At 35.5% G+C, this 14274-nt stretch overlaps 2 protein-coding genes across 3 annotated transcripts; both read left to right on the top strand.

Moving 5' to 3' along the window:
- The first annotated feature begins 61 nt into the window (after positions 1-61).
- LOC104899954 (hypothetical protein) lies at positions 62-2772 on the top strand. The gene is made up of 2 exons (XM_010687248.4): positions 62-232; positions 1353-2772. Exon 2 carries the CDS (start codon positions 1479-1481, stop codon positions 2427-2429), a length of 951 nt encoding a protein of 316 aa, XP_010685550.2. The 5' UTR covers positions 62-232; positions 1353-1478; the 3' UTR covers positions 2430-2772.
- Positions 2773-3607: 835 nt separating this feature from the next.
- Positions 3608-10775, top strand: LOC104899953 (cytosolic Fe-S cluster assembly factor NBP35). 2 transcript variants are annotated; one of them, XM_010687247.4, is made up of 4 exons: positions 3608-3847; positions 6473-6528; positions 6877-6978; positions 9615-10775. In XM_010687247.4, the coding sequence occupies exons 2-4, from the start codon at positions 6483-6485 to the stop codon at positions 10529-10531; spliced, it is 1065 nt and encodes a 354-aa protein (XP_010685549.1). In that variant the 5' UTR covers positions 3608-3847; positions 6473-6482; the 3' UTR covers positions 10532-10775. The 2 variants fall into 2 exon arrangements, with proteins under 2 accessions (XP_010685549.1, XP_010685548.1); XM_010687246.4 differs by having other exon boundaries at positions 3610-3847; positions 6461-6528.
- The last annotated feature ends 3499 nt before the right edge of the window (positions 10776-14274 follow it).

The raw sequence follows: 14274 nt of genomic DNA, 5'->3' as shown, positions 1-14274 counted from the left end.
ATGGTATGTACCGTGCTATCGGGATCACAATAGAATTTTCACCACCAATGACCAAACGCAAAAACAAAAAATCCATTGTTTGTCTCTCTCTCACTTCGTCCAAATTTTCAAGAGAAACCCTCTTCTCTTTCGTTCTCTAGACTCTACTATTATCTTTTTCCTAAAGCTTTCACTAAACAAGCTGCCTAATTCCATTTATTGCTGCATTTTGCTGACATTTTTGTTTCCCCAGGTTAGTTTTGTACCACAAATCTCATGTTTTTTTCTTGCAAATTTTATTAAGTTTTCATAAGTTCTTCAATTCTTGTTGTTGGTACTTTTGCTCAACAATATTCAAAGCTTAACTAAATTAAACGATGTATATTTGGAACTTTAATCCTCTTCATCAAAGATTATACCAAAAACACCCAACAAATTTTAATCAACACATGTTAATCAACTTTGAGTTGTCAATACGAAAAATTCCTTCCTCATCAAAAAATTATACACTATATGAGAAGTATTTTTGCAAAATAAAAAAGATTATATTTTCGAACTATGCTCAACGCTGAATTGTTTGATTCCGATTTTTACAAAATCAACGCCCAAAGTGGGTAATTGTGTAATTTAAAGAAAATTTGTGCTTCATATCTGTTTTTATTATTGTTTCTGGAAAATTCTGAATAGAAAAACAGTTAATATAGACTAGAGAGTACAAACAATAGAAATTTAAGGATTTACTAGCTTCAAAACTTATGCATATAAGGTGTTTGATTATATGCCTCAAAGAGAAATTAAAAAAAAAACATGCTGATTTTTTGATTTTTATTTCAATTTGAAGACTATAATTTATCAAATGGTTAAATGCTCAAGAGAAATTCAAAAGATAATATGGGCTTAAAAAATTGATTTTGATTTATATATATGTGTACTACTAACTAAACCTCTTACTTGGTACTTTTTCCATGGCATTGTAGAAGAAATTTTTGCGTTTTATAGGTGTTAGAAAACAATTTTGTGCTTGGTTTTGTACTGGTGAGTGGTGACTGCTGCCCGTATTACGGTTTACTGATCTAAAGAGTTTATCCCTCAATGTTGTTGTAAGCCTTAGACTGTTTAGCCTTCAACTTATGTTCGATAATTCTTGTTACTAAATAACTCGATTTAGCTTAAAATTTTAAATTGTAACATGGCATGCCTAGTGGTGCGCTCGAAAACTTTCCCTTCTACATATATGATGCTTTATAAGTTGGATTTTGTTTCCGACTTTTCCTTTATGTGTTTAGATTGCTACTATGCAGGTTGCTGCAACCTTATTGATTAATTTGAGCTATAATATTATGAATTACTTATCAGTCTCCGCTTGTTTTCAGCTAGTATTGCCAGACATAGTAATATGCATTATGCAACAGAATAGTTTGTTGCATCGAAGTCTGTGTGTGCCAAGAATATTACTTATATACACTCCTAAACTCGCTCTGTAACCTTCGGCCACAAAAATGCAAGTCCTTCGAACAACTTTCCCTCTTCAGACACCAAACACAAATTCATTTCCCAACTCTCTTTCCTCTTGCAATGCCATCTCGCCACTCTCTATCCTCCCGAAAATCTCCCTTTCTCTCACCCTCTGTCGCCCTCCACCTTCCACCCTCATCCGCATGGGGGGCGGACCCAGAACCTATCCAGGCGGCGTCTCAAAGTGGCAGTGGAAGCGGATGCAAGCTAAAAAAGCGCAACAACTCCTCAAAGCGCGCCTCTCCCGTGAGCGCCAAATCTACGAGATGCGCAAGCGCGCTGAGCTTAAAGCTGCTGTCTCTAACCTGGAGCGCCCATGGGAAGTTGTCCAAAAGGACTCTCCTAGAACTTCTTCTTCCCTCTTCTCTGTTTCTGCTGATGAGCAGCTCAAGGTTTTAGCTGATCGATTTCAGAAGCCTGGTGGTTTCGATATGTGGTCTGATAATGATGGGCCTCAACTGTTCCATACACATGAGGGCTTGCCCTCTGCTAGGTTCTTCCCAAAAGGAGTCGTTCATAGCATTAAACCTTATGGTAACCTTGATGGGGGAATGAGTAGAGAGAAACCTGGTCTGGATCCGAGTCGTAATCGAAGATCAAATGTCGACAATAATTCGCATTCCAAGGATGGAAGTCGAAAATTCAATGAACTTCGAGGTGATGGTTCCCGAAGGATTGATCGAAATCAAGGTAAGGATCCAAAAGGTGGAGACGAAAATGGTAGGAATTTGATGAAATCAGGGGGTGTTAAAGAACAAAGGAAGACGGGTTCAAATCCAAATCCAAATCCAAATTCAAAAAGAGATAAAAATAAGAGAGGCTACCATTTAAGAAGAGGGAATTTACATGGTGAAGATGTGTATGATATGAGCTTGCAGCGTGATGGGAGTTATGGTTTTAGTGGAAGGAAGGGTGATGATAAGTTGATAAGTTAAGGTAATGTAGATTTTAGTTTCTGAGAATGCGTATAAGAGAAGTTCTATTGGAAATATTCTGGATGAAATTATGGCTATAAATATTGGTATTGTTTGTAATTTATTCATCCTTCATAACTTGATGGATGGGAAGTTGTACCTAGTTAGAACTTGTTTTCTAATTCTGGTGGCACCATGAGCTTGATACCTGTTCTTGTATGTGGAATGTGGTCATGTACATATATATCTATATGATATATCTCCTGTAAAATTTTAGGAAAATATGTTCCTGTAAGTAGACTCTTTTTTGTAACTTTGTACTTTGCTAGTTTTATTTACTACTATTTATTTTAAGTTCAGTGAATTTTGAGTAATAATTTACAATTTTATATCTGAGATCAATCATATAATACCGACTAATGAGGCCGATAAATCAGAATTGACCTATTAATGAAATTTGAGTGTCATTTTGACAAACTCTATGCGTTTATCAAACATATCAGACTCACTAATAAGACTCACTAATAAGATCGACAAATTGAGAATACGTTTATTGAAATTGAGTGTCATTTCCGCGTTTATATTTGAAACGAGAGTTATATTTAACACTTTTGAAATGGTACTAAAGACTCTTGCAATTGGTATAAAGTTTCAAATTTGGTATTCAAACATCTTCCAAATGATACCATTTTAGTGCCGCTATGGCCTATGTACTTATGCTACTAATTGAAAGAAATATTGGTAAATAAACTATCCGAGTCACATCTACTATACAGATGTGTATCACGACTTTGTCATTGAACTATTTGGAACTTGAAACTTCGTTAAAGTAAGGATTGATGAAGAGCTAGCAAAAATTTGATAGACTAAAATTCTAATAATCTGAGGTAAACACGTTTTAAGTAAGATATTAGGATTTTTGCGAACATCTATATACGCTAACTAGCAAAAAAAAATGTCGATTAATTTTCCCTACTATATACTTGTGATGTCTCAAAAGAGCTAGAAAAAACCCTAATAGAATATAAATTCTCAAGTGAGTTAATTTTTACAGTTGCCCGTCAAAAGTAATCTATTTAATTACATTTATCGTATTATACCACTATTCTACATTTTATATCCACTTTACTCCATTTAAATGACCAATCGAAAATAAACACGAAACCAAACACCATCACGCACCCACCGACCCGAATTGCCAGCCCTCGAAAAATTTCGAGGGAAAACCCCTAATAGAAAACGAGTGAAGGAAAGTAGAAGAGAAAAAAAAAAAGAGTTAGAAAAAGAAGTCTTCTTTGTTCTTTCATTTCCCTCAACTCTGAAGAAGGTGATTCGATTTTTAGGGTTTTGGAATACAAAGGCACCTTGTTAAGTCTAACTCATCTCTTCGAAATCTTCTTGGAGTTTGACCTTTGGCAAATTCACTCGTCTTCTATTCTGTAAGTTTCATTCGTATCTAATCATACTTTTTGCTCAATCGAAAATTTATTACTCATGCTTCATGGAATTACTGCTGTTGCTATTTAGTGAATGCCATTTTTTTTCAGTACCTTTCTTTAATTGTGCTAGTGGTGAATTTATGTTAATTAAAAGCAATTGTAAAAGTAATATTTCTGAGTAGAATTTTTTTCAATATGAATGCTTTTTTTTGGCAATCTGGAAATTGGATTATTGGATTTTGATATTTGTGTAGAAGTGTATTTCCCGTATTATTCGATTTCGATGTTTGTGTAGATAAGATTGATGATAATCTGGAGAAGGTAGAGTGGTGGGTGGTACTTGGCACTAATTGTGTTCATTTGTTGATGGGGTTTAAGTAAAAGTAATACTTGTGAGAGTGTTTTGTGCCCATTTATGATTTTGTATTATCGCAATCGAAATCAAGGAATGATATTCGGTACACCCATATGAAAATATCTTTTGTGCTCCTTCTGGGATTCACATGAATGATAAACCTACTTCTTCATCCATTCTTTGGCTTTCCCTTTTCTTGCTCCGCTCTCTCACATGTCACATCTCGAATTCCTATCAAGTATCGACCTTTTATATCACACCTTAGAATCAGATGTGCAAAACTTGTGTACTGCCAAGCTTATTATCAAAATTAGACATAAATGTTAGCTGGGCTTTTTTTTATGAATATCTGCATTAGTCAGTCTTATTCAAAAAACTTGAAATTAGCCAAACTGATTACAACGTCAATTGAAATATTAGCTGAACTCAGCATTGCTTAGTACAGTTGTGAACGAGAAAAATATCTTTAAGTTAAAGGATCAGTAGTTCTCTTCTTTCTCCTCTCCTCTCTCAACGCTCAGTTGTTTGATTCAGCTCCGGCCGATTTTTACAGAATCAACGCCAAAAGTGGGTAATTGTGTAATTTTGAGCTTCATATCTGTTTTGATTATTGTTTCTGGAAGAATCTGAATAGAAAAACAGTTAATATAGAGTTAGAGAGTACAAACACTAGAAGATATGGATTTACTAGCTTCAAAATTATGCATATAAGGTGTTTGATTATATGCCTGAAAGAGAAATAAAAAAAAAGCATGCTGGCTGTGGGGGTATAGCCAATTCTATTTTTTGATTTTTATTTCAATTTGAGGACTATACCTCTTATCAAATGGTTAAATGCCCAAGAAAAATCCATCAGATTATATGGGGTTAAAAAAATGATTTTGAATCTATATATGTGTACTACTAAATAAACCTCTTGCTTGGTACTCTTTCCATGGCAATTGTAGATAAAATTTGTACGTTTTATGGGTGTTAGAAGACAATTTTGTTCTTTGTTTTGTACAGGTGACTGCTGCCATTATTACGGTTTACTGATCTAGAGAGTTAATCCCTCAATATTGTTGTAAGCCTTAGATTGTTTAGGGTCTGTTTGGCAAAACTAGTGGTTATAGTAGTTGTTAGCTATTGTTGTAACTGTTAGCGGTTGGAGTAGTTATTGCCGGTCAACTAGTAGCTGTTAGAGGTTAGTTGTCAAAGTTAATCCAAGTATAAGTGTTTGGTAATGGTAGCTGTTGAAAATATAAAATACAACAAAGTATATATATTTAGTTATAAAATTAACTTCAAGCATTTGTTTTGTTACATCAAAAGCTATTTCTATTTAAAAGTTTTGCCTTATTTATTATAAGAAAAATGATGTACGAATCCCTTATGACTTTATATAAGACACTAAGAGTGTATGTATGAAACGATAACTAAATAATAATAATACAGATGAACTCATGATTTTGTCATTTTAGAAAATATATATTAAACTTTAATAATAAATTAAATTTTTACTATAATTCCTTAGGTTGTATTATATGCCAACCAATTTCCAAAAGAATTCATATGAAAGAGAAGTATACAACCTTAAGATATGATAGTTATATAATTTGTATTATTACAAAAATTAACATATTACACAAAAGGAGCAATACAAATTTATTTCTCTCTCAATGAAATTTATACAAACATACAAATTTATGGAAGAGGCGAGAAGGTTGGAGTAGATCAATATCAAGATCAAGCTGGGTCTTTGCCTCTTGGTAGGATCTTTTATTTCAAAAAAAGAAAAATAAACATCAACAATTGAATTGGATTTTGCACACCGCTAGTTTACATGTTGAAACGTTAACTTGGGTAACGTTTCACAAACTCTACAAAACCTCTACCCTAAACTCTACTCGTTACTATAACCGCTACCTTACCAAACACTCACAAAATTCCAAAGTAGTGTTTGGACCTTTGTCCAACCTTTACATGCTACTTAAACGCTAATGCCAAAGAGGGCCTTAGCCTTTAATTTGTGTTCGATATTTCTGATAAAATAACTCAATTTAGCTTAAAATTTTAATTTTAAATTGTAACATGGCGTGCCTAGTGGTGCGCTCCATGTCTCTGAAAACTTTCCCTTTTACATATATAATGCTTGATAAGTTGGATTTTGTTTCCAACTTTTCCTTTGTGTTTAGATTGCTACTATGCAGGTTGTTGCAATCTTTATAGTATGTTCCTTGCACTAAATCCTTTCGGTGTTTGTGTGTGTATTAATGCAGAGATTTTTCCAGGTGTAACTAGATGGAGAACAATCGCAATGGTGAAATTCCCGAGGACGCAAACGAGCGTAATGTCCCCCTTTTCTTATTAAATATGTCCATATATTGACCTTATTTGGTAATGATTTGTTCGCCGTTGGCTGGTTCATTCTGCTTTTTTATTATTATTATTATGTGGCTGCTCAGAATGGTTCAACAAAAAAATTGCAGTTTTATCTTGTTATGGCTAAAAGGGACATTACAAAATATTTTTCTTTTGGTTTGACCACGATAACATGGGAAAGTCAATCAAATAGCTGGCCCAAGAGCCATGTACCAAAGAAGGCCATCACTTATCCTTTTTTTTTCACTTGCCATAATTTCTGAGGATGCTATAAGATTCTTTATTAAAAACTAAATGGGTTTTTGGCTATCAGACTGCCCGGGACCTCAATCTGAAGCAGCAGGAAAGTCAGATGAATGCCAAGGCTGTCCAAATCAAGAAGTTTGTGCCACTGCACCTAAAGGCCCTGATCTAGGTAATGATATGTTGTCATATGCTTTTCTAAATGGAAAATTACTTCTGTCGATATTTTATTGTCAAAGTCTCCCTCTGTCCACAGCAACTTAGATTGTACTTTTTATGCATGGCAATTAGTGTTCCTAGTGTGCATCAATGTATCTTATCAATATTGTAACTGTATCGTGTCGTGGGGAAAGTCAATATAACTGGTTGAATTTGACTATATGGGGTAAGATATGGGGATATTAGTAAGATAGAAAATTTGGCAGTTACCCTGAAACTGATCGAGTAGTTTGCCAGAGTTAGTATATACTCTGTAAACTTATAGGGGCATGCCAAAACGGTAGGGAAGTATAGGCATTGCATGATAAATGTTCATTGTGCTTTCGACCAGATTTCATGGAATGAGTCAGTGTTTCAGTTTGTGCTTGAGATGCTAGAATTTGTTTAATACAGTATTACAATTTGTGTTACATGGAAGTAATGAATGAGCAATCACTGGGAACGAAGGATATTCTTTAGTTTTTGGGCACCTGGGGGGGTGTGGGAATCCTGAAATGTGGTAGGTGAAGACGTGAAGTGCTTCGTCAACTTTTTTCCTATACTTTTTTCAAGTAACAAATAGTTTTTTTTTGCCATTTTACCAAGCTCAATGTGTGTTACTGAGACTAACCATCAAAGGGCTCAGATGGCCTCACATTTGGACTGTATTCTTTTCTGTGATACTTGTTTACTGGATTTTTACACATATTTTAGCATTATGGAGCTAGGCTATTTTGCGGAGGGAGGGGCTAATTTCGAAATGTAGCAAGTGAAGAATGTGCTTTGAAGATCAATTATTTTACTTTTTCTGGTGAAGAATAGCTTTTCCGCCCTTTTCACCAATCCCTTTGTGCGGTTGTGAGGCTAACTAAGTGGCTAAGGCTAACCATTAAAGGGCTCAAAAAGCCTCACACTCGGACTTTTCAAACATTACCACTTTGTTCTGCGATACTTGTTTGCTAGATCTTTATGTATATTATACCATTGTAGAGCTAGGTTAGTCTAGTATAATGTGATTCATAGGTTTCATGGTCCCACAATCACCCTTTATAGATTGGTGTGTTGCTAGATATCTGTACCCTTATGGCATGTAAAGAAGCATTGCTCATGAATTTTCATCTCCATCTTTTATGTCAAGCTGTCAGCCACCACTACTGGCATTTCTCATGCCATTGTTTTTTTTTTTTTTTGGAACTTGCTATCTACTTGGTGATCTCTAGATTTGCAGCCTCTCTTATCACTTTTTAGCTGTGATTAGCCTTGTTCTCAACCGACGCACGGTTACATATTATGTGAAGTTTTCGTTTGAGATTCACCACCACCGCCCATAACGACGACTTAGCCTTAATCCCAAATTTGTTTGGGTTCGGTTAACATGAAAATGCCTGTGACATGCCCTCTCTCGTGGGTCATTCTACATATGTTTTTTGTGTGGTTCTTGTCAATTTTATAAGGTTTGACTCACTTTACTTGGCTTTTCCTCCTCGTAGCACTTAGCTACCATCTAGGCTTTGGTGGGGCTTTCCTCATCCAACTTGGACTAAAGAAAACCTGGATATTCAGTGCTGAGACTTGATCTTATTGCTTTCCTGTGTAATGAAGCACTTGAGTTGCTTGTAGTCCTTCTAACTTCTTGAGCTGGATTGTACATAGCCCTCATCTTACCTCTTCTGGCTCTCTTTTTCTTCTGTTTTGACCCTTGGTCTTTTTAGGGCTTGGATCAGTGGATAATTGTTCTCTTGTAGCTACAACAAATGCTTTATGATCTTGAATCTCAACCTCTCATCATTCAAATACTAATGGAGGGGATTATTTTTTAAATATGAATAGAATTTATGAACATATTTTGGGATTATATATCTCGATATTTGGGATGTTGAAGTAACATTTCTTGGGTTTATTTCGTGTAGAAAATAAAGATTTAGTCGATTTGTGAGTATCCTTTTCTCCCCTTCATTAATAAATGGCAGATTGTTTTCTGAGCAGATGTCAAATTTCAAAAACAAGACCTATTGTAACTTCAACATTTATGTCTCGATATTTGGGTTGTTGAAGTAACATTTTTGGGATTATATGTCTCAATATTTGGGATGTTGAAGTGACATTTTTGGGATTATATGTCTTGATATTTGGGATGTTGAAGTTGCAATAGGTCTTGTTTTTGAATTTTGATGTCTGGAAGTGAGTGGACGTATAGTATATAGTTGAGTGCAATTGCATAAAGTTCTAGCGAGGCTGTTGGTTTAGTTCAACTTGACCTGGAGTAGCATGTATTCTTGATCCATTCTTGCACATAATGCCCTGTGCGGCTGTGCTTATATATAAAAAGCTGCCTTGCAGAATTTGAGTTGAGCGTTCTGATGATTATTGTAAGCATCAGATATGAAGTATAGGATATAGGGCAACTGCAAATGCCAAATGTTCTATAGTGGTAGTACAATAATACCCTTGTTTTATTCTGATGTTGGACCGTGGAACTCAATTACGTGTTGTGTTCTTTTTGTATTGCAATGATGTCACTCTTTTATACTCGCTATGAAGCATGACTTGTCCAAATTCTGCTCTACCTTGACCTTCTCAGATGGTTAAGCTTTTGTTTTTCTCTTGCAGACTTGCTTCCAATCGCAGAGCGAATGGCGACCGTGAAACACAAAATACTGGTACTGTCGGGGAAAGGAGGGGTTGGCAAGAGCACTTTCTCCGCTCAACTCTCATTTGCATTAGCAGCCATGGATCATCAAGTAGGTTTGCTCGACATTGACATTTGTGGACCGAGCATCCCGAAAATGCTCGGCCTAGAAGGCCAAGACATCCATCAAAGCAATCTTGGATGGTCTCCTGTTTATGTTGAATCAAACCTTGGTGTTATGTCCATAGGTTTCATGCTTCCGAACCCAGATGAAGCAGTCATCTGGAGAGGCCCACGCAAGAATGGTCTCATAAAGCAGTTTCTCAAGGATACTTATTGGGGAGAGCTCGATTACCTTGTGGTCGATGCTCCACCAGGAACTTCAGATGAACACATATCCATCGTTCAATGCCTCCAGGAGAGTGGCATTGATGGTGCAATTATAGTCACGACTCCGCAACAAGTCTCTTTAATCGATGTACGCAAAGAAGTTAGTTTCTGCAAGAAAGTCGGGATAAATGTCCTCGGGGTTGTTGAGAACATGAGTGGCCTCTGCCAACCAATGAGTGATATCAAATTCTTGAAACCGTCAGAGACAGGTGAACATATAGATGTCACCGAATGGGCTTTGCAATCTATGAGAGAGAAAGCACCAGAGTTACTGGATCTGATGGGATATAGTGAAGTCTTCGACAGTAGCGGTGGTGGTGCCATGAAGATGTGTCAAGAAATGGGAGTCCCCTTTCTTGGAAAAGTGCCATTGGATCCCCAACTTTGCAAGGCAGCTGAAGAAGGTAGATCCTGTTTTGAAGATCAGAGATGCACTGTTAGTGCTTCTGCGTTAAAGAGGATCATCGAAAAACTCGCCCAGAGAAAAACAGTAGAGAATGGTGTTTGATGCTTTTACTGTTTTTTTTTTTGTTTGCCTCTTACAGTCGATGATCTTCGAAATCTTATACCCTCTTGTATAGTTGGTATGATGTTCTTTGTTTTGTTTACTATAAATTTCGAAGTTCTATTTTTGGTTTGATATGATATGAAGATGCGTGTAAGATCGGATGTGTGCAAAAAGCCTAGATTATCTAAAGCAACACTGAAAGTGATGAAATTGAATTGGGATATCGAGCTTTTTCTTATGTTTAGTTTTTTGTCAAGAGTTGTGGAATGCAACTTTTTGAAGCTTGGTGAAACCTTGAATTCCTGGATAAGCAAAAAAAGCTAATGATGTCTCTCGCCCTTGGAAAGTTGGGAGTAGAAAAACAAGAATATGAAATCAAAACATTAAGAGAAGGTATTGTGTCGGACTCGTCCGACCATAATCTTTGGTCGGACGACTTTCAGGTGGTTCCAATTTTTTTTCAGTTAGTCTTAATTTTTTTCAGGTAGTCTCCATTTTTTTTCAGGTAGTCTTCATTTTGTTTTCAGTTAGTCTTCTTTTTTTTTTTCAGTTGGTTTTTGTACTTCAGTTAGACTTACTTTGGGTTTCAGTTGGTCTTTATTCTTTTTCAGGTAGTCTTCATTCTTTTTCAGGTAGTCTTCATTCTTTTTCAGGTAGTCTTCATTTTTTTTCAGGTAGTCCAACTGAAAAAAAACAAAGTCCAACTGAAACAAAACAAAGTCCAACTGAAACAAAACAAAGTCCAACTGAAAGAAAATAAAGTCCAACTGAAACAAAACAATAACCAACTGAAACAAAAAAATAACCAACTGAAACAAAACAATAACTAACTGAAACAAAAAGAATAACCAACTGAAACAAAAAAAATAACCAACTGAAAATGGAAAATAGGAAAAGAATGAAGACTGAAATTAAGATAATGGTATGTGATAGCGTCGACCATTGTTCTCTTCTGTTTTTGTATGTGTTGCTTCCTCGTATGTTTTTTTCTTTTTGCATAGAGAAAGAGAGAGACACATTCGAATGTAAATGTGAATGAAATTCTTCAACTGTTGCTGATTCATCATCGACACCTTCTAAGGAAATTAAGTGAAGTCTGCCATATCAATGTTCCAATATTTCTTTCTCAAACAGTACAACTTACTTTTCTTAAAATAAATGTGTTGTCTTCGCCGTTCTGGAACTCAACAAATGGGCCCACCGGCGGCGAGTCTCCGACGTCGGTGAGGGTGGTTTTTGCTGCGTTTTTTGAGTCCCATTTTTTTGGGTTGTAATGGAGGAGAGAGAATGTGGGAAAGTTAGGGGTTTTTGGGAGGTGAAAAGTTTTGGGAAAATGGTGATGATTGAGCTTTGTGAAGGGCCAAAGGAGATGGTGTTTTGAGGTCACTGGGTCAGCCCGTCTGACAGTAAGTATTTGGTCAGACGGTCTGACCCAATACTTTCACATACATTAATGCAAACAATTAAAGTTTCTCATTTTGTAAAATCACCTTGTAATCCGTAGCTTAGTAGTTTTTAATTTATTTGAATTCGAGTTGAAATATGCCTGATTAGGGACCAAAGTGTTATGCATTCCAAAAGGTTCGAGTTCAAGCCTTTAGTCAAGTTAGAACAACTCGTTTACTAGGTATTCTGAACACTTATTCGCAATGACAAATAACTGTCGATTAATACAATCAAATACTCTCTCCGCTTCACAATATAAGGCATGCACGATATTTGAGGTTGAACTTTGACTGTTAATTACTCTCAATTCATGTTGATAAAAAAATTAAAAAATTAAAATTATTATAGTATTTTTCAAGATGAATCCAACGGTATAATTTTTATAATTTTTATTTAACGTATTTGAGAGATATTTGTGGTCAAAGCAAGTTTTCGTAAAACGCAAATGACTTATATTTTGAAATAGAGGGAGTAACACTAAGGCTCCGTTTGGTAGGGCGTAAAACGTTTTCCCGGAGAACTGTTTTCCTCTATTTTCAGTTTTACATTGTTTGGTAGGCAAAAGAGTGTAAAATCATTTTCCCTTGGGGTAAAATTACTCTCCCAATGATGGAAAACCATTTTTCTTTCAAAATGAAGGGAAAAACTATTTTCCTTATCTCTCTTGTACACTCCTCTCACTACCTCCTTACTTTCCCTTTCATTTTTCTTTCATTTCATAATTTTTCTTACATCGAACCAAACAACGGAAAACTAATTTTGGAATTGTGTTTTCCATTGTAAATTATTTTCCATGAAAATTATTTTACACTGAAAATATTTTACGCCCTACCAAACAGAGCCTAACTCGAACAATGCAAATAAACAAGAGCAATTAAATGAAACAAGGCCATTGATTCCAAGTAGATTTTTTTGTGTTTTTTGGCAGCATTGAAAGTGGTTTGTAGGCAGCCAAGTAGCACCATTGTTCTTTTAAGACAACTTGGTTTAGCACACAGACAAGCTTCTTGTTTCTCTTTGATATATCATCTTTTTCTTTTTGTGGTGTGAAAAGTTAATACATGAGTACCTTTAGAAAAAGAAAGAAAAAAAAAGACGAGTCAAAATATGAATCTCATATGCATATATCTAGTCTCTGTTGGCTGCTTCCACTTCTCATAAAAGCTATTGGTGTACCTTAAATCTTAATTAACAAAAGAAAAAGACACTTTTTTTGTATCAATCACTCTCCATGTGGCTGTGTAAAGGTTGAAAGAGATGACAAACTGACGGCTTTCAAGTTATTTTCTGTATCATAATACTATAGAAATTTGGAGAAATCAATCCACTAGTATATCTTTAATGATTAGCTAAATCAATGGTCACATACAAATTAGGGAGCTTGTATAAACCCTTTTTAAGTCTTATGCTAGTGATTTCGTGCACTGAATAGTTAAGTTGATATTAAAATAATGTCGAATTAATACTAAGTTGGAATTTGAAACCAAATTTTTAAGTTGATATTAATTAAATTTTGACAACCGTTTGTAATTTGATATTAACTTGATTAGGGGAGGAGTGCGAGCGGGAGAAGAAGAGAGGGGGTTGCAGGGGGTGAGGGTGCGAGCGGGAGAAGAAGAGGGGGTTGTGGGGGTGGGGGAGGGGGCTGCGGGGTTAGGGAAGGTGGTGGTATTTGGATGGTTAGGGGTTAGCTGTTAAGGTTAAAATTTAGGGGCTTAATTATGTTTAAAGAGGTTGATTAGAGTTAATGATTAGTAGAAATTTGACGTCCTAGTCATTAAGAAATTTATTTTATTGAAATAATAAGGATATCTAGTGTATTTTTCAAACTACAGAGGTATCCCCATGAATTATAAAATTCCATAGGGGCACCGGGCACATAGTGAAAAAAATCGTTAATTTAAAGATGGTCCATTAATTTCCTTTAGACAACAAAAAAATAACTTGCTTCAATACCTTAACTTATACTGGATGAGTCTCCCAACAAAATTTGCTACATCACCGTTCTCGCCCAATGTTTTGCAACGGCTAGGAAGCATTCGTAGAAGCAAAGTCTATCACCCCACCGACCATCAAATACAAAACCCGAAACCTCCCTTAAGTAATATCAAAATGCTTACCACTTGAACCAACCTACCTAACCAAATTCATGTCATATTCATCCAATCTTAATTCTTACCTACACTAATCAAATTTATTTTTGTTTCACATCGAAATAAATCATGTTCTCCCATACAAAAAAAGAAGATATTTATTTCTCCCTTAATAGTTTAATCCCCTAAATCATTTGATATTTG

The sequence above is a fragment of the Beta vulgaris genome, chromosome 7 (assembly GCF_026745355.1).
Source record: "Beta vulgaris subsp. vulgaris cultivar EL10 chromosome 7, EL10.2, whole genome shotgun sequence".
NCBI lineage: Eukaryota > Viridiplantae > Streptophyta > Magnoliopsida > Caryophyllales > Amaranthaceae > Beta > Beta vulgaris.
This window is presented reverse-complemented; position numbering and strand designations above follow the sequence as displayed.

Bases quoted from the DNA above. Each gene is read 5' to 3' on its own strand.
- LOC104899954 (XM_010687248.4), top strand. From the start codon at position 1,479: ATGCAAGTCCTTCGAACAACTTTCCCTCTTCAGACACCAAACACAAAT.
- LOC104899953 (XM_010687247.4), top strand. From the start codon at position 6,483: ATGGAGAACAATCGCAATGGTGAAATTCCCGAGGACGCAAACGAGC. The intron at 6,529-6,876 runs GTAATGTCCCCC...TTTGGCTATCAG, and splicing joins TCCCGAGGACGCAAACGAGC to ACTGCCCGGGACCTCAATCT. The intron at 6,979-9,614 runs GTAATGATATGT...TTTCTCTTGCAG, and splicing joins ACCTAAAGGCCCTGATCTAG to ACTTGCTTCCAATCGCAGAG.